General features: G+C 40.1%; 1 protein-coding gene across 2 annotated transcripts in view; it reads left to right on the top strand.

Moving 5' to 3' along the window:
• The first annotated feature begins 1,837 nt into the window (after nucleotides 1–1,837).
• Nucleotides 1,838–20,222, top strand: part of Eea1 (early endosome antigen 1) — a 99,205-nt gene continuing 80,820 nt past the window's right edge. For both annotated transcript variants that reach the window (XM_042693057.1, XM_042693056.1), the window contains exon 1: nucleotides 1,838–2,077. In XM_042693057.1, the coding sequence (XP_042548991.1) occupies nucleotides 2,054–2,077 (24 nt within the window). In that variant the 5' untranslated portion in view covers nucleotides 1,838–2,053. The remainder of the gene's footprint in view (nucleotides 2,078–20,222) is intronic.

Here is a 20,222-nt window from a genome sequence, read left to right as displayed (position 1 = left end):
TCTGTCCTTAAACTCTCTTTGCTCAAGCCTAGTGCTCTTCCACTTTGAGCCACAGCACCTCTTCTGGTTTTCTGGTGGTTAACTGGAGAACTAATTCAGCAATGATACTCACTAGATACTATGTTGGAAATGAACTATACAACTTGGGGTGTGGGCCCAGGCAGGAAATTCTGTGAGGCTCTTGTCTCTAGTTAACCTGGAAGTCAAGTTGTGGCTCAAGTGGTAGAGTTCTAGCCTTCAGCAAGAAAGCTCAGGGACAGTGCCTAGGCCCCCAGTTCAAGCCTCAGAACCAGCACACAGATACACACATACATACACACACACACACACACACACACACACACACACGCACACACACAGAGACATTTTGAAAAACCAACACAAAAAGTCACTTTAATTGAGAGGGGATATTTCTCATATTGCTTAAAAGAAAGTCCTTGGAGTATAGAAAGATGGAAATATGTGCTTTGTAAGTAATTGCCAATAGTGATTAATAATGTATTAGTTGTGTTACACTGTTCCGTTCTGCTATACTATAGAGACAAACAGAAAAACAAAATCTATTTGGGAAGAAATATGTATTATATAATTTTCCACATTTTGCTTTTTTAATAAACTTTCTATTCATTGCTTGGCCGACTATTTAAGCATTATTAAACGTTTCTTCTTTTTCTGCTTCTTTTTTCCCCCCAGCCCAGTGTTCAAATTGAGCCTCTAAGCTTGTAAACAGTGGCAGAATGGTAGGATTTAGGAGCTTTGATTTTCAAGCTTCAGTAATGACATTGACCGGGAGGTCAGTTCCAAGTCCACGCCCGGTTTCAGCACAGTATTTATCTATGACCTTCTTTTCTCTTAATCTGTAAATCACAGGCATAAATGATGATTTATTTCATGTAACTCTTCAGAATAGGATTTAAAAATTCCTTAAAAGAGCCTAAGCATGGCTTTTAGAAGATGCTGAAACTGGTTATGAAGGGAATGAGACTGATCCAAGTACACTGCCTATGGACCTGTGAACATGTCACCCCGTATGCTGAAGCTAAAAAATGCTCAAATAATTCTTCACACATAAAAGGCACTCCATGTTAACATTATCAGTCCATTAAGTATTTCTATGATCCAAGAAAGGCAGCGCCCAACTTTTCTTGCCAAGTGCAGTTGCAGCTTCTCATCCCTTTAAATTACTTTTTTTGGTCGGCAGTGGGGCTTGATCTCAGGGCCTAGGTGACGTCCCCGGGTTTTCGGAGTCCCAGGTCCACTTCCATTTTTTTGGAAAGGCAGAGGGAAGCCCCAACAGACCTCTGAAGCAGGTCTGCTTCTCTCCCGTCTGCGGGAACCCAGGGGCCGAGCACCCAAGTCAGCAGGAGGATCCGGCTCAGGATGGCGTCTCGGGTCCAGAGCCAGGAGTAAACAAGGGACGGGACGCACTGACACATTTCACAGAAGGCCCAACCACTGTACCTCGCGGGTGTCTCCTCCTTCCGCCCTGGGCAGGGACATCCCCAGGTCGGGCTCCAGGAGTCTCAGCCCCTCAGCGGGGATGGCCCTGACCGTGCTCGCGCGCGGCCCTCTGACGGAGCCCCAGCGCGCTCCGCTGTCCCCGAGTCCTCCGGCCTGCCGGAAGAAGCAGCGGCGCCAGCGTCCGGCCGCTTGTCCGTCACGCAGCCGCCCACTCTCTCGCTGCTTCTGATTGGTCGCAGGCCGTGGCCAGCCCCCTATCAGGCCTACCCACCCCGAACGGACAGGCCGGGGAGGGCGGGGCGGCAGTGGCTCCGCCCCTCTCCACAGCCTCAGCTTGGGTCCGCCCAGCTGTCAGTTACGGGGGCGGCCCGGCGGGCGGGCGGGCGCTCGCAGGCTACCTCGTCGCTCGCACGCTCTCGCTCCCTCTCGCCGCCTGTGGGGAAGTCCGGGCCGCCGGAGCGGCCGCCGCCACCACCTCCGTCCCGTCCTCCTCCCTCGCCTCCCCCTCTCGGCCCTCGCGACCCCGGAGTCTCGAGTCGCTCCGCGAAGGGTCCGGAGAGTCACCGCGGCGGCGCCGGGTGCGGGGTAAACCATGTTGAGGCGGATTTTGCAGAGGGTAAGAGAGGGAAACCGTCTTCCGGCAGCACGTGAGCGGGGCGGGCCGGAGTCGGCGGGCCGCGGACCGGGTGTCGAGGCGGCAGCGCGGGCCGCCTTCCTTCCCTAGGCCCCGCAGCCCGCAGGCCGCTGGGGCCTGCTCGTCCGGCCTGGGGGCGGGCCGCGGGGCGCAGGCCGGAGCCGCGGGGGGCTGTCACCGCGAGCGCGCGTGGCGCGGCGGCCGGCCGGCCGGAGGGTGTGGTGTCGCGCGGCTCTCCCGGAATCCCAGGATGGGAATGAAAATGGAGAGTTGAGTGGCGGAGAGACCGGCGGGGCTCGAAAACGCCCCGTGGGGAAGACGGGGAGGGGCGGCTTGCTGTCCTCCGCCCTCCCCTCTCGCCGTGACACCCGGACTCCCTTCGGTCTGACACGACCACGCACCTGACACGCCGCTTCCAGACCACGGCGCTGGCGGAGGGGAGACCTGGCCTAGTCCGGGCCCGATCTTGGGACTAACATCTGGCAGAGTCAGCTGAGAAGGAAGCTATTACTCACTGTTGGAAACTTTTCCTTTTTAATTAAAAATGCATTTCCCCCTCCAAGCCACAGTAACTTATTTTAGCTGTCCAGAAAAGAAAAGAAAAGAAAGAATCTACCAGAAGCTTGATCAAATGGTGTACACTTCTTTACTTCCTACCAGTGCTATTTCGACTTGAAATCTGGAAAATCTTGAAGCTAAAGCTTTGGAACATGATTAGATGCATTATTTGGGCAGCTTCTAGAATAACAAAGTCTTTTTCTCTGAATTACTGTTTTTATTTTCCTTTTCGGTAAAGTGCAACAAAATGTAAATGATTTTTAAAGGGGCTCAGGACAGAATTTGTGGTACTCAGTCAAGGAATGTGCAGGAGAGTTGAGTCATCCAGTATATAAGAAAGGAATGTTTTTGCTTCTCCCAACTTTTTTGAACTTTTAAAGTCATACGAAACTTAGTTATATATCAGGAGTAAAAATTGATTTCTGTCTCTAACCCCATCGAATGACATCATGATGATGTGATGATGATGATGATGATATTTTGCATTGGTTTTGCCAAGGGCTTGAAATCTTGGATCAGCAGTGGTTTGGCAGTAGCAAGGATATGGCCTTTAGACCTGCCATCAGTTCTTTTGTTCAACAGTAGACATCTGTGTATGATTTACTTTAAGCACTTAAAGATATTTTCTTTTTATCAGACCTGGAGGAACTGATTACCTCATGCCTTGGATTTGTTTTTGTGCTAGTCCCACAAGTGAAAAATTAGTTTGCCTGTGCTTTTCTTTAAAGTTTATAAATAAACCAAGTGTTAACTTATTTGAGGTTAGCTTCTGGTAGTTACAGATTAGCTGTTAAAAAAATGTCAGAGGATTAATGCTAAGCATTGGGATTAGATAAAAACCACTTTTAGTGTTGTTTGCATACACATCTGCTGAGGACATTTTTATGGAAACTACAAAGTTGGCTTATTGTACTTATTGCTGAGACATATTATCAAATAATCATATTTGAAAAACACAGTTTGAATTGAATTTAATCATATTGAAACAACTCAGAAGTGTGATTAGATAATTCTTTGTTGTGGGGTGCTATCATACTGGGCACTGTAGGAAGTTAACAGCACTAGAGGCTAGGACCATTCTCTCAAATACTCCTTTGCCTCTGTGATAACCAAAAGTATCTCCAGTCTGTACTCAAATGTATTCTAGAGGTAAAACTTCCCCTGGTTGATAGATGTATGCACTCTTCTATAGAAAAGTTTGAAGTGATTCCCACAATTAACGTTCAGTGAAGTTTTACTAAAGGGAGGCTGAATAATGACATTTAGGAAATGAGATGAGATGCAGGGATTGGTGGGAGTTGAGGATACTCTGGTGGCTAAAGACCAGGTTTTGAGAGGACCTGGAGTCCCTTTGAAGGAGTTCAGCTTTTTATCTTGTAGAGGGGTCAGTAGTATTACCTGATTTTGGTAGGAGTATTTTGATAAAATCTTGTGATTTACATGACTATTTTAGAATTTAGAATATATAACTTTTTAACTTCGTAGGTGGTATTTACTAACAAGGAGAACTTGAATACTTAAATTATGTAACATGGCAACTTTTACTTTACCCCACCCTGATAACCTTATTTTATAGCATTGGTATTAAGACATAAAAATATGCTCTCTGATTTAGAGATTGCATGTGTGTGTGTGTGTTGGTCAACTTTATTGCTTATGACTGGTTTTCTGCTACTGATACACATTCACTGGCTTTTTGCTGGCTAATTGGAGATGGAGTCTTGCAGACTTCTCTGCTTGGGATGATTTTTAAGATTGGTCCTCCAGATCTTAGCCTTCTGTGTTGCTAGAATTATAGATGTGAGCCACTGGCACCTGGCTAGAGATTTGTTTGAAACAGTCTTCATGCTTTGAAATCATTTTTCATTTCTTTAACAGTCTGTTTTTAGGTGACCTTTAATGATCATTTTATTCTGAATTATGTCATTTAAATAATAAGTTTGAAGTTGGCTTTTGAATATTGCCAATAAGGTCATAGAAGTTTGGCTTCAGTGCCACCTCCTCCTCTTCCTCCTCCTTCTCCATTCTCCCCCTTCATTCTCCTTTCCTTTTTTCCCGTTGGCTTTCTTTTCTCTTTCATTAGCTTACTAAAATAAAGATGTCACACTGATGCTTAGAATGGTCTAGTGACACATTAAGGGTGATGTGGTAGCTCCAATATGTATGTACTGAGTATTTTGCCTATAGTTCTGTGAAGACAAACCTGATTTTAAAAGGCTTGATGTCCAGAAAGATGATTAGCATTTACTACCTTAGGCAGTTTGTAAACTTTGCTGCCATTTCTTTCTCAAGGAATTTAGTAATAGTAGAATATTAGATTTCTTTTTTATTGGTAAATATAAAGGATATATATATATATATATATTTTTTGGGTCCGGTCATAGGGCCTGAATTCTGGGCCTGGGCGCTGTCCCTCAGCTCTTCAGCTCAAGGCTAGTGCTCTACCACTTGAGCCACAGAGCCACTTCCAGCTTTTTTCTTTTTGCTTGTGTGGTGCTGAGGAATCGAACCCAGGGCTTCATGCATGCAAGGCAAGCGCTCTACCATTGAGCCACCTTCCCAGCCCTAAAGGATATTGTTAAAGGATGGATTCAATTATTCCAGAATTGTAAAATAGAAGAGCTTATGTGATTACCTGGTCTATATCTTTGATTTTAAAAGTTAGGAAGTAAAAACTGAATGATAGTGATTTATGTAAAGTAACACAGTTAAATACTAAAGACATCTAGGGACTAGAGTCAAATCTCCCAGTTCTGATCCATTTCTGTTTTTTTTTGGCCACTTACACCCCTTTCTGTTCATTGCTCAATTGATATGGTTAGTGCTGTGCTAGTTATTGTGGAATATAAGGGATAAATTTCTGCTTAAAGGAACTTACATGTTAAGTGCTAAAGTAAATGATAGAGTCAGTGGAGGCTATAGTAGTACAGAGAAATGGGAAGAATGGATTTGTGTGTGTGTGTGTGTGTGTGTGTGTGCACTTTGGAGAAAATTGTGAGATGAAGAATATACATTGAGGGACTGGGAAGGTAGCTTAATGGTAGAGCGCTTGCCTTGCATACATGAGGCCTTGGGTTCGATTCCTCAGCACCACATAAGCAAAAAGAAAAAAAGCTGGAAGTGGTGCTGTGGCTCAAGTGGTAGAGTGCTAGCCTTGAGCTGAAGAGCTGAGGGACAGCGCCCAGGCCAAGAGTTCAGGTCCCATGACTGGACCCTCCCCACAACCCCCAACGAAAATATACATTGAAGAGGCAAAGTTTCAGTGCAGGAAGGTGTTATAAGCAAAGATTCAGATATGAGAGTGAGTTAATTTCTCTCTTACTTATCCTTCTTTAGCATAATGCCTTTCAACAAATAGTTATTTATATTTTCTATGTGCTAGATACTGGAGACAGAGCAATGAATAGACACTGTCACTACTCTTAAGTTGCTTAAAATCAAGTGACTTTTAAAGAAAAAAGATAGATTTAAAGCAGAAAACAAAACAGAAAAACAAAAATCTCAGAAATTTGCAAAGTGTCATCAAAGCTAGTATCATGGAATTGCTTGATTGTCTAGCTTAATTTTGTACAAAGCACACATGAAGTCACATATGTAAGGTAAGCTTGCTTGTAATAATATTTTTAAAAAGTAAAAATGGAATGAAGATTAATCTTGAAAATACTATATCATTTAACCTGGTATATTTAAGATATTTTTACAGGCAATCAATATATAGTTGTTAACATATTTTACATTTTTATTTTGTATCTATTGGCACATCTCAATTTGAGTAACCACATTTAACCTGTTAAGCAGCCTCATATAGTTAGGGGCACTGTTTTGGACAGTAAAGGTTAGTTGAATGTATACAGTACTTTCAAACTTCTTACTTGTACTAAACTTTAAACTTACAGAATGTTTCAAGAGTTAAATAATGCAAAGAACACTCTTACATTCTTTACCCAGATTCACCTGTTGTTATCATTTTACCTTATTTGCTTTAACATTTGCTCTCTCTCTGTCTCTCTGTCTCTCTGTGTCCCTGTGTCTCTCTTGTGTCTCTCTCTGGTCTTCTCTGTCTCTGTCTCTCTGTGTGTCTGTCTATCTGTCTGTCTGTCTGTCTCTCTTTTGGTGATTGTGGGGCTTGAACCAGGGTCTGAAGGCTGTCCCTGAGCCTCTTTGTGCTTGTCTGTACTCCACCACTTAAGCCCCAGTGCCACTTTTGGATTTTGTGTGGTTAATTGGAGATAAGAGTCTCATGTGGACTTTTCTGCCTGGACCGGCTTTGAACAGTGATACTCAGATCTCAGTCTCCTGAGTAACTAGGATTTCAGGCCATGAGCCACCAGTGCCTGGCATGCTCACTTTTTTTTTTCCTTCTCCCTTTTTTTTCTCTATGAATGATTTTTCCCCGGCCAGAGTCATTTTCATTCTTTTTCTCTATGAATGTTTTTTCCCCATAGTCATTTATTAATTACTCATATGCCTTCAGTTTCAATACTTCCATTAAAAAATAGAAAAAAACAACTACAGTATAGTTGTCACCTTCATAACTTTACTTTAATTCAGTTTACTATCCATAATTCCAGTCTTGTAGTTTATCTGATCATGTCCTTTGTTTCATATATGCTACTGTTAGTATGGGAATCAGAACTACATTTTATATCTAGCTGATACTTAGTTTTTATTTTTATTTTGGGTCTGGTCGTGGGCCTGAACTCTGAGCTTGGGCGATGCCCCTCAGCTCTTCCTCTCAAGGCTAGTGCTCTACCACTTGAGCCACAGCGCCACTTCCGGCTTGTTTTTTTGCTTATGGGTGCTGAGGAATCGAACCCAGGGCCTCAAGCATGCAAGGCAAGCGCTTTACCACTGAGTCACCTTCCCGGCCCCTAGCTGATATTTAGTAGGCATTGTATTTAGTTATTTTAATTTGGCCTCTCTGTATCCGGAATATTTTACAGCATTTGTTTTTATTCTATAACATTTTTGAAGAATGTATTTCCTTTTCCTCTTCGTTTTGTGTTACTGTAACAAAATACTTCAGGCCAGGTCATTTGTAAAGAAATGGAATTTGTTTCTTACATTTCTGGAGGCTGAGAGGTTCAAGATTGAAGGGCCCATGTCTGGTAAGGGCCTTCTGTGTTATCACATGGCAGTAAGTGGAAGGGAAAAGGGAAAGAGGAGGACTGAATTTACTTTTGTAACAATTAACTCTCTTAATAGTGAATCTACTCTTGTAATAGTGACATTAATCCACTTATGAGGGCACTCTGTCCTCATGACTTTCCAATACTGTTGTGTTGAGGATGAAGTTTCTAATATATAAACTTTAGAGGTCTTATCACAAAGTTTTCCTCTTTAAGGGGATGGGTTCTGTATCTCCACACCATTTACTGCATAGTTTTCTGAACCTATCTATACATATACATATTTCTTTTTTTTTGGGTCCGGTCGTGGGGCCTGAACTCTAGGCCTGGGCGCTGTCCCTCAGCTCTTCAGCTCAAGGCTAGCGCTCTACCACTTGAGCCACAGTGCCACTTCCGGCTTTTATTTCTTTTTTTTTGCTTATGTGGTGCTGGGAATCGAACCCAGGGCCTCAGGCATGCAAGGCAAGCGCTCTACCACTGAGCCACCTTCCCAGCCCCTCTATACATATTACATACTACTAGTGTTGGTATTTTGCTTTAATAATAATAATTATTATTATTATTAAATACTATAAAAATTTTTTTTTGAATTCTTAAAAAAAATCACCGCATGCTGTAGTTCGGATATGACTTGCCCCCACCAAATGTCACGTTGACTCTCAGTCAACATGGGAGGTGATTAGGTCATAGGAACACTGTCTTTATAAGTAGATTAATGTCTTTCTTAAGAGACTGGGTTATCTCTTTAAAACTAGATTAGAACCTTTGAGAATAGGTTGTTATAAAGTGAAGCTGGAGCTTCTCCTGGATCTGTCTTGTCCTCTCTTCTGCAGCTGTCTGCATCCCTTACCCCTTCTGTTGTACTGCTATACAGGGAGCAGCAGCAGAGTTCCTTATCAAATGCCAACACACTTTGCTGTCTGTCTGCAAATCCCTTCCCTATCCCCTTTTTAAAATGTATTGTCCATCTTCAGGTGTTCTATTATAGCAAAAGAAAATAGACTAAGACATTATTTGTTTTGTTTAATACATTAAATTTTTTTTTTATAGATGAGAACTCCAGAGTATATATTTTGACATTTGTTTAACATGTTGTTGTTGATCATGTATTGTTTGCTAACTACTGTGGCTGGGCTTTGGGATAAATATACTCTGAGAATAAAACATATGAGTTTAATGGAGATGATAGTCACTTATAGGTATAATGCAATCAGTGTAGTAATTATACTGAGGAAGAGTTTGGAGCACAATCATAACTAATTCTGTTGTGCAATAAATTTGGGGTGGGGGAATGTAGAAATGGAGATTATTGAAAAGTTTGCAGAGACTGAAAGTGATTCAAGGAAGGAGAAGCAAAGGAGAGAAGGCTGTTTTGAAAATATACCAGGCAAACATGAGTGTCATATAGCCTCATACTGAATAGGGGGACTGTATTTCAGCATGTGGATGGGGATACTTACAATAAATAAACTTTTCTGATGTATACTGTGGGCAGTTAGGGTCCTCCTAAAGGTCTTTTTGGAAGGAAAATTTTCGAAAAAATATGTTCTGTGAATCTATTAAAAGCAAATCAGTGTTGTCATTTTTCTACCTAAAATTTGTTAGTGATTACTCAAGCCTCAGCATTAGTCTTTTGTCTCTGTGACAGAAAACCTGAACAGACAATTTAAAGGAGGAAATGTTTATTTAGGTTCATGTATTTCAGAGTTTTTATAAAATCTCTTGGCCCATCATTGTTGACCTTTGCTGAGGTAGAATACAATAGGGGAGATTGCTTAGTGAAGCAGAGCTTTTCACCTCTTGCAGCCAGGATATGGAGAGAAAGCCAGGGAGGAATTAGAGATGAGATATACTCATCAAGGCACACCCCCAGTTATCTAGTCTTCTAATAGTTCCTAACTCCTAATGTTCAGTTATGAACTTATTAGTGGATTAAAATCATTGACGGAGTTGTTGACCTCAAGATTCAGTTACCTCTAAATAACACCACCACCTCTAGACAAAATTTTCACCACATAAGTCTTTTGGGGAGATATTTCTTACCCATATCTTAACCATGTCTATAGGAGACACCTATACTTTAACTTATCATTCTAGCCCTTAATTCCCTGGTTCCTTTACACATACTGGGGCATCATCTTTACATACTCTGCGTATACATTGACCTTGCCATTCCTTACTAATTGTTGTCCATTTGTTTACTGTTCAATTCAAGTGACAATAAGGGCCATTTGTCCAAAGCATCCTGTACTAATTGAGAGCATTAAGCCATCATTTAAGCTCTGGGTTTCTCTACTCATGGGGGTAAATCGGATGCAAAGTTTAAAGCAGTTACCATACTACCCAGCATTTTAACAAATACTGAATAATAACAATTAAAATTTTTAGAAAGTTTAATCAGTTTTTTTTAAAAATTTTATTTTTTGTTGGTTGAGGGGCCTGAACTCTGGGTCTGGGTACCATCCCTCCAGCTCTTCAGCGCAAGGCTAGTGCTCAACCACTTGAGCCACAGCTCCACTTCCAGCTTTTTCTGCTTATGTGGTGCTGAGGTATAGAACCCAGGGCCTCATGCATGCGAGGCAAGCACTCTACCTCTGAGCCACCTTCCCAGCCCAATTTCTTTTTGAGGCCAGGTCTCACTATTTAATCAAAGCTGGCATTAAGCTCTCTGTGTAGCCCATTCTGGCCTTAAACTTGTAATCCTCCTATCTCAGCTGCCTGAGTGTACTACTCCATTGGTTTTGTAATTTATTTATTTGACTTCTCTCCTTCCAGATTGTGAAGGAGATTTTATTTATTTTCTTAAGCGTTTCTGGGGTCCAATGTGGTGCTTGATGCTTGGTAGTTTAGTAACATGTGACTTCTTGATGGTTGCTTTGTAGAAAGGATTTCATTAAGGAAAAGACCAGCCAGAAAGTTACTGTATTACATTAGAATTATTTGGAGTCCTCAAGAAATTTTTTTCAGTGCTTTAGACTGAACCTATAGCTTTGCGTATTTGAGGCAGGTACTCTACATGGCCCTTAAAAAAAGGACTCGAAGTTCTTATCAAATCAAAATTTCGGGGACCTCTGGCTATAACTCTGGGAGATAATGAAAGCTCAAGTTCAGGCAAGAATGACTTTGAGGGCCAGAGAGAATAGATTGATTTTCAAGACAATTAAGGGGGGTGGGGGTGGGGGGAGGATGGGAAGGAATGGGAAGGGGAAACAAAGGAGGAGGCTACAATGCTTGATAAGAAATGTACTCATTGGGGTGGGGGGGGGGGAAGAGAAAAAAAATTAAAAAAAAATAAGAAATGTACTCATTATCTTGCCCATGTAATTGTAACCCCTCTGTACAGTATTTTCACACACACACAAACACAAAAGACAAGAGAATTGATAGTTGACTTAGAAGTAATTTGGGTAACTGAGATGGTTACTGAATGGTCTAAGGTTAATGATAGAGAAGGAAGAGAAACAGGTTTGGAGAGGAAAATGTGTGAACTAGAGGTCTAGATATACCAGTGGAAATGAGATGTTCTGTGTGCAAGTAGAAATACAGGTCTGGCATTCAGGAGACAAGTCGAGACAAGTGTTAGATATGTACAAATGTTGAGAAAAGTCAAATTAAATAAGGAGTGAAAATGCTACTGAATGGGATAATTAGATTATTCCCAGTTGAATTTGAAGAGTCATTAGAGAGAAATACATGGCTGAGAAGTAAGGAAATAGAAATAGGTCACAAACTACTATCTAAGAACTAAGAACCAGGAAAGGAAATGAAAATTAATGAAGTATGAAATGTATGAATGTCCTCTGTCATCCTTTGACCAGGCTCTAATAACGTTTTGTTTTGGTTTTGAGGATTACAATTTTTTTCAAATCAGTTTTAAGTTATAAAGGGAATTTATTGTAGAGTTCCAGACCAATGCATGAATGGAGCTAACTGCTGTACACTTAGTGTAATGTTTTCAGTGAGTAGGTTAGAGAAGGTTGTCTGTGATAGAAACAGTTCTATCTCAGATAAAATAACATTCTAAAGGGCCACTGACTTCTTATCTCTGTTTCTCTGCATCCATGTTTTTTACTTTTTACTCAGTGTGTTCAGTACTCTAGATGGCCATCTGACACATGCTTCTCTGTCTTCTGTCTTAAATTTGGTCCAGTGTCTCATTTCTCAAATCTTTTTTTGTTGGTCGTGGGACTTGAACTCTGGGCCTGGGTGCTGTCTCTGTGCTCTTTAGTTCAAGGTGAGCCCTCTACTGCTTGAGCCACCACGCCACTTTCCATTTTCTAGTGGTCTATTGGAGATAAGAGTCTCATGGACTTTCCTGCCTGGGCTGGCTTTGAACCATGATCCTCAGATCTCAGCCTCCTGAGTAGCTAGGATTACAGGCGTGAGCCACTGGCACCTGGCTCATTTCTCAACTTTTAAGAATATAAAACCATTGCCTGCCTGCCTGCCTTCCTTCTTTCCTCCCTCCATCCCTCCCTTTCTCCTTCCCTCCTTCCCTCCCTCCTCTTTCTTTCTTTCTTTCTTTCTTTCTTTCTTTCTTTCTTTCTTTCTTTCTTTCTTTCTTTCTTTCTTTCTTTCTTTCTCTCTCTCTCTCTCTCTCTCTCTCTCTCTCTCTTTAAAATCGCATCATGGATTTGTCCTTAGGTGGCTAACAAAGTTGTTTTCTGAGTCATGTGTCCATCACTGGTTTTGTGTGTGTGTGTGTGTGTGTGTGTGTGTGTGTGTGTGTGTATACACAGGTTGAGATTCAAAGTACCTTAGGGGATTGTAGCATTATGAAATATATCTATGTTCGTTAGCCTTTTGTTACTATAACAAACACCTCAGCCAATCAGCTTAAAATGAAAAAAAGTTTATTTTGACTCATGGTTTCATGTACTTCAGTTAGTAGGTCCTTTTCTTTCAGACCTATGACAAGGCAGAATATAATGGCTAGGAACATTTGGCAGAAGAAGTTGCTCACTTTATGGTAGCTGGGAGTCAAAGAGAAGAAGGGCCAAAGTCTCCTATCCTTTGTATGACTGGCATCTCACCTTTTAAAGATTCTGTTATCTTCCATGTAGTTCCTTGGCTGGTGACCAAGCCTTTAACATGGCTGTCCATGGTTATCTAAATCATAAGAACATCTTTTCTAGATCATTTTTCTATAAATAAACTTTACTATGGATCTGAAAAAGTGACAGTAACTCTGATTAGGTTCTTTTGGTTCTGAGAATAAGAGATTGCTGGCCACCGTGGTATACACCTGTAATCCTAGCTACTCAGTAGGCTGAGATCTGAGGATCATCGTTCAAAGCCAGTCTGGGCAGGAAAAGCTATGAAACTCTTATCTCCAATAAACCACCAGAAAACCGGAAGTAGTGCTGTGGCTCAAGTGGTAGAGAGCTAGCCTTGAGCTGAAGGGCTGAGGGACAGTGCTTAGGCCCAGAGTTCAAGCCCCATGACTGACAAAAAAAGAATAAGAGATCTGTCAGGTTAGTTCAATAATAGGATAAGGATGCTTAGAAAGCTGTACTCCACAATAATAAATGTGTTACCCGCAACTGGGGCAGCATGACAGGATACTGGAGCTGAAGAAATGAGAAAGGAGACAGAGAATGGAAAAGTGAGGTACCAAGGGGTCCAATGCTCACTGGCTTCTGAACCCTGAGCTCCCATTAAAAAGCTTATTTAGTTCAATACAGGGAAGGTGACTACAGGTAGGTACAGAAAATAGGGTATCAATTTATCTGTGTTTACAGCCATTAACATGAAGTATAGTTTATATATATATATATATATATATATATATATATATACATATATATATATATATAGTGATAATTGACTTCTGTATTAATAGGGAGCAGAGGGAATGGCAAACATTTAACTGGAACACATTCACCTAACTTAGTCTCAAGATCTCAAGTTGTTTTTTTTTTTTTTTTGGGTCCGGTTGTGGGGCCTGAACTCTGGGCCTGGGCGCTGTCCCTCAGCTCTTCAGCTCAAGGCTAGTGCTCTACCACTTGAGCCACAGCACCACTTCCGGCTTTTTTTTTCTTTTTTTTTTTTGCTGAGGAATTGAACCCAGAGCCTCATGCATTGCAAGGCAAGCGCTCTACCACTGAGCCACCTTCCCAGCCCTCAAGTTTTTTTGAGCCAGGTGCCGGTGGCTCATGCCTGTAATCCTGGCTACTCAGGAGGCTGAGATTTGAGGATCGCAGTTCAAAGCCAGCCTGGGCAGGAAAGTCCGTGAGACTCTTATCTCCACTAAACCACTAGAAAACTGGAAGTGGCACTGTGGCTCAAGCGGTAGAGCACTTGCTTTGAGCTGTAGAGCACTTGCTTTGAGCTGCAGAGCGCAGGGACAGTGCCCAAGCCCAGAGTTCAAGCCCCACAACCGACCAAAAACAAAACAAAACAAACAAACAAAAAAGATCTCAAGTTTTATAGGGTTCAAACAATACTAAGTTAAACATCTTAGGGTCCAGTTAATTGTGATTTAAATATTTGTCTTGCCTTGTCTGTTTGACCTTTCCAAGGTCCAGTTCTCAGCCTTCTGAGCACTGAAGAGGTGAGATTCCAACCTCTTAACCCTTCCCTAGTCTCACAGGTAAGCCCCAGTGTTCCCTACAAATAAATATTAGACTTTCATAGAAGTCCAGAAACAAAAAGGTTATATGGGACAGAGCCTCTGAAGCCTTTCTTTTTTAAACTGGAAGGCTTCACAGGATTCAGTGCAGTACAGTTTAGGGCCTTCATGAAGGGTGTGATGCTTAATCTTGATTTTCAGTTTGATTGGATTGAGCAATGCTTAGGAAATTAGTAAAGCACACCTCAAAGCATCTCTGTGAGGGTATTTCCAGGGATGATTAACTGAGCAGGGAAGATCTGCTTTGAATGTGAGTGGCACATCCATCCATATGCTGGGACTAAGATGAAATGGAAAAAATGAGAAAGCTAGTTGATACTGGTATTTTCTCCACTTTCTGCCATGCATGAACTATGCACAGCTTGCCGTACCTTTCTTGCTATGACAAGCTAAACTCATTTAAACTTTGAGTCAAAATATATATTTCTTTCTTAAATTGTTTTGTCCAGACATTTTGTCAGTAACAAAGGTCTGATTATATATAGATTTTATATAGATTAAATATAGATTATATAGACTATATTATAGATTTTTACTACAGAGTTCAGCTGTTAAATAGACTTGGTGTGTGTACTTTTGTTTCTGATTACAGTTTGTTTTCCTATCTACATAGCTTTTGCACATTCAGAATCTATGGTAATTTCAAACTTTGGCTGGTTTATAACTTTGCATATCTCTGCCTAGGCACTGTCCCTCAGTTCTTCAGCTCAAGGCTAGGGCTCTACCACTTGAGCCACAATGCCACTTCCGGCATTTTCTGCTTATGTGGTGCAGAGGAATTGAACCCAGGGCCTCATGCATACAAGGCAAGCACTCTACCACTGATCCACCTTCCCAGCCCCTGGTTTATAACTTTGATTTGCTCAATTTTAGCTCATGACTGCAATTTTAGCTCAGAAGCCAATCATTTTCTGTTCACACTTTGCAATTAAAAATCCTAAACATAGGATTCATTAATTCATTCTTGTATTGGGAGTGCTCTTTATTTGTTTATTTACTGCCACTGAGACATTTTAGCGCTAGCTTGTGCCCAGCTGCTGCTGGGTCCAGGCAGTCATCTGGTTAATAAGCAAGAGGTATGAAATCATAAAACCTGGCTGATTTGAGCTATGTTCTTAAAATGGAGCAGGGTAGAGAAGCTTACTTTGGGATGCATCATAGCCACTCATTCCATAAGATTAATTCATATATTTAATGAGTAGCATGAATAAATTAGTTGCATAGATTTAGTTGCATATGATTAAGTAGTGCATGAGCATAGCAGTAGGCTGAGTTTAATAAAAATCACATCATTTTTTTCATCTTAGTTTTCTATATCAGACTGTGGATGAGTTTTACCTAAATCTGTTAACCTGAATGTTTTTCCAGTGCCTCTCTGGTATCTCATTTGGGTTTAATATCTAAATAATATTGTTTTTTATTTTTATTTTTTGTTGGTTGTGGGGCTTGAACTCTGGGCCTGGGTGCTGTCCCTTATCTCTTCAGCTCAAGACAAAGGCTCTACCGCTTGAGCCACAGTTTTCTAGTAGTTTATTGGAGATAAGAGTTTCAGGGACATGGGGCTGGGAAGGTGACTCAGTGGTAGAGCGCTTGCCTTGCATGCCTGAGGCCCTGGGTTCGATTCCTCAGCACCACATAAGCAAAAAGAAAAAAGCCAGAAGTGGCACTGTGGCTCAAGTGGTAGAGCGCTAGCCTTGAGCTGAAGAGCTGAGGGACAGCGCCCAGGCCCAGAGTTCAAGACCCACGACCGGACCAAAAAAAAAAAAAAGAGTTTCAAGGACTTTCCTGCCTGGGCTGGCTTTGAACTACGATCCTCAGATCTCAGCCTCCTAAGTAGCTAGGATTACAGGCATGAGCCACTGGCGCCTGGCTGAAAAATATTTTAAACCTTATACTTTTCTATATCCAAACACATTTCTATGGGAGTTAGATTAACTGGTAGGCCATACTGAGTTAGATCTCTGATAAGAATTTATTTAGTTTGTTCTGTAAGATTTTTTTGTAGTGCTGGCATAGTGACATTCACCGGGAATTCAGTCAGTACTCAGGAGGCTGAGGCAAGAGAATTATGAAGATAAATAATGGACATCAGGAAAATTTGAAAAGCTGAGAAAAGAAATTGAGAAATAGCTTAGGACTGTGGCATAGTGGGTGCTTAATGTTAAAAGCTTTGAAATCAGATGGAATCCAAGTCATGCTTAATATTGCATTTGTGATCTTAACTAACAATAGCTTTTTTGAGGCTATAACTTTTTGTTTTTTGATCAGTTGTGGGTCTTGAACTCGGGCCTGGGTGCTTTCCCTGAACCTCTTTTTGCTCAAGGCTAGTGCTGTACCACTTGAGCCACAGTGCCACTTCTGGTTTTTGAGTGGCTAATTGGAGGTAATAGTCTCACGGGGACTTTTCTGCCCTGGGCTGGCTTGGAACTGTGATTCTCAGATCTCAGTCTCCTCAGTATCTAGGATTACAGGCATGAGGCATCAGTGTCTGGCTGACCTTATTTTTACCTTGGCTAAATATGAACAATCTTTTGTTTTTAGTTAGGATTATTATGAGTATTAAACAACATGAAGCAAATAAAGTACCTAGGGTTGTGATTGTTATTGACTATATATGTTAGCTATTATTATTAATATAAAATATTTCTTCCAGTAGATTATCATTTTACATTCCTTTAATGTAAAACTCAAATTTCTCATTTTCTGAACTTTTACAAAAAATATTCATACCTCATGATTATTTTGATTTTATTAATCTTTTTGATTGTAAGGTACCAGAGCAAGTAGAGAAATCACTGAATTTAGAATCAAAAGGTTTGAGTTCAAGTTCCACTTCTGTTACCATCATGATTAGGAAATTTTCCTCTTCTTTTTAACTGTCCAATAAAGGCATCACCTAGCTAATATCTAAAGTGTTTTTCAGGAAAAAGTTTTAGTTGAATACAAAGGAAGAACCAGGATCTTGAGTGTGTAGATTATTTGTATCTTCTACCTAGTGTTTTAGGTATGTTATATACTGAATCTTGACACTTCCTTATCCTATTCTCTATCATTTTTATTGAGAAAAAGCAGATATCTTTAAGCAACGGTATAATTCATTGATATAGCTCATGTAAGGTGATGATGACAGCATCTTTCCCATAGTAAGATCTAGGAGCTATCAGGCTATGTCCTCTGCTGAGACTTTTCTCCCCACAGTTTCCCACACATGATATCTCACATGCAAGTAAGGTTCATTACTGTAGTGTGATACCTGCATCCCCAAATAGGGTGGAGACACGTTCCCCTGGAGTTATAGCTACATCTTTCCCCCCCTCCCCTGGGAATTGTCCTGGCAGAAGACAGCTTCTTTCCCTAAGCTTATATCTCCTTTTTGGAAACAGCCTTATTCCCAGAACTTGTTGATGTGGAGGATAGGAAGAATCATCTCTTTGTCTTAATTAGGGACCTTTGTGAAGGGCCATTCCAACTTTACAATTCTTAAGTCTAGTGCTACTTGTGGTTCCAATTGTGTTACTGATCGGTACTGTTTAACTTCTCTCTTTGTCCAGTCAGTCTTCTTTCGACCTAGTACTACTTCCCAAGAATCCTCCTACATGAAGATTTCTGTCTAGATTTTTTCTATAACCTGAATTATGAGAGTCATCTACTATTTGGATAGCCTTTCTCTGGGATTTTTGCATCTTTAAACTAATTATATTCAGGATAGATATTGATTTTTATGACATCTTCAGATTTTGTTGAATGAACCTAGGGCCTTGTGTATTTTAGGCAAGTGTTTTACTACTGAGCTATAAACCTCTAGCCAAATATTAAAACTGGTATTCTATGTATCTTTTATAGTAAGCACCATACACAGAGAATTAAAATTTGTTACATTATAAAGTGCTACGTAATAGATTTTTAAATTCTATTAGATTGGAATTTGAGGAGGCTTGTACATGCCATATTAAGAAACTTTACTGTTAGACTCTTTGTTCTTCTAGGTGATTTTTGAGGAAATTCTCAAAACTAGACTGAAAGTTCTTATTTTGCATATTTTAGGGCTCACTATTTGAGAGTCAAGACATTCTATACCCAAAACTTGTTTAAAATATGTCAATTCATTTTTGTTCGATATTTAGAAAACTTTTAATCTTTATATTAAGTTGTTTATGATGTCTGTAAACCCAATTTAGTTAGTAGTAATATATAATCTATAATTAGTTGTGATTGTCCCAGTCTCTTGGCTGCATTGGAGAGGAAAATTGCTTTTATGTAACCATTAATAACCACCAAGTTAATTTTTAGTTTTGAAAATAGCTGTAAGAGAAGTAAGCGTATATAATAATTGGGTAGTACATTTGATTTAGTTTCTAAGGTTAAGCTTTTAAATTGGCCAATCTAAGGTTCAAACAAATAGTGGAGTTACAATTTTGGAACCTTTAAGGGCTTTACATTCTTGCTGTGTCTTTGTAGTTTATCAGTGGAATTGAAACAAGAGAAATTGTCTTGATTCCTTTGGGAACTATGAATGAGAAACATGTTGAGATTATGGAGAGACTGTTGATTGAGACCTTGGAAATGTAAATTTTAGTTGCAACTTTATTGTTAGATACCATAGTGATATCAGGCAAGCAAGTTATTCTTGCTAGGGCTTAGATTTTCAATTATGAAGTAATGCAACTCTTTTTTTTTTTCTTTTTTTTTTTGCTTATGTGGTGCTGAGAAATCGAACCCAGGGCCTCGAGCATGCAAGGCAAGCGCTCTACCACTGAGCCACCTTCCCAGCCCCAGTAATGCAACTCTTAATGGATGATTTTGAGTGCCTTCTGTCTTTCAGATTTTGAATTTAGACCTCTTTATTTGGAGAACTTACAGTCATGTGTCTATTATTTGTAGTTGATTTACCACAAAATCAGGTACTGATTTAAACATTTTCCTTTTATTATTATTTAACCTACATATTACTTTAGTGAAGCTATTATTTGTACCACTTTACAAAGGGAAATTTCATACTTAAGAAAGTTAAATTTAGGAAGCTTCTAAATGGCTAATTATAAGTTGGATAAGCTGAGTCACTATATCTAGATTTAGTTGGACCTTTGTTTTTGGAGCATTTACTTGCTCTTAAGAAAACACATCCAGTTGCAGTTAGATGGATATATGCTTCTGACTCTTCTTCTGTCTAGTATTGTGTGCTTATAGGTTTAGGCAGGAAGGACTTAGAGGTAGATAAGTGTTATGTGTTGTTACATGAGAGAAATTTTGTTGGAGAAGTAGAAGTTGAGTCCAATACAACAGGGTGGATAAACAGCCTCTTAGGCTGTCTTCAAGAGGCAAATTGAATAGGTTTGCATTCAATTTAGCATAAACAATATTGCAATATAGCTCCATATTTGCTTGCTTAAAGTTGTAAATGTTGAGATTCAGTTGAGAAAATAGAAATTATATTCAACTGAAAGTTGTAAATATTGAGATAAAATTCAGAAAATAGAAATTGTATTCAATGGAAAGCTGATCTAAATACATTAGGGCTAAATGTAGTATATTTTGAAAGATACTTTCTGTTGCACATATTTTATGATGGATTGAAAAGCATCTGTGAAGTTACATAGAGAGTTCTATGATACCATAATTTTTCTAGATAAGGTCATATTGCAAAACCCTGATTAAGCTTTCTGATTAAGGATTTGATATTGATTGGGATATATTCAGTTTTAAGAAATTCAAGAAATTAGAAGGACCTGAAGACAATAAAAAGATTAGCAATGAATTATGAAGAAAGCTTAAAGTTAGGGTTATAATGCCCAATTGGAATGAGAAGCGT

This window comes from Dipodomys spectabilis, unplaced genomic scaffold (genome assembly GCF_019054845.1).
Source record: "Dipodomys spectabilis isolate Male_0828 unplaced genomic scaffold, ASM1905484v1 ptg000163l, whole genome shotgun sequence".
Taxonomy (NCBI): Eukaryota; Metazoa; Chordata; class Mammalia; order Rodentia; family Heteromyidae; genus Dipodomys; species Dipodomys spectabilis.
Note: the sequence above shows the minus strand (reverse complement) of the source record. Positions and strands in the feature narration are given on the sequence as shown.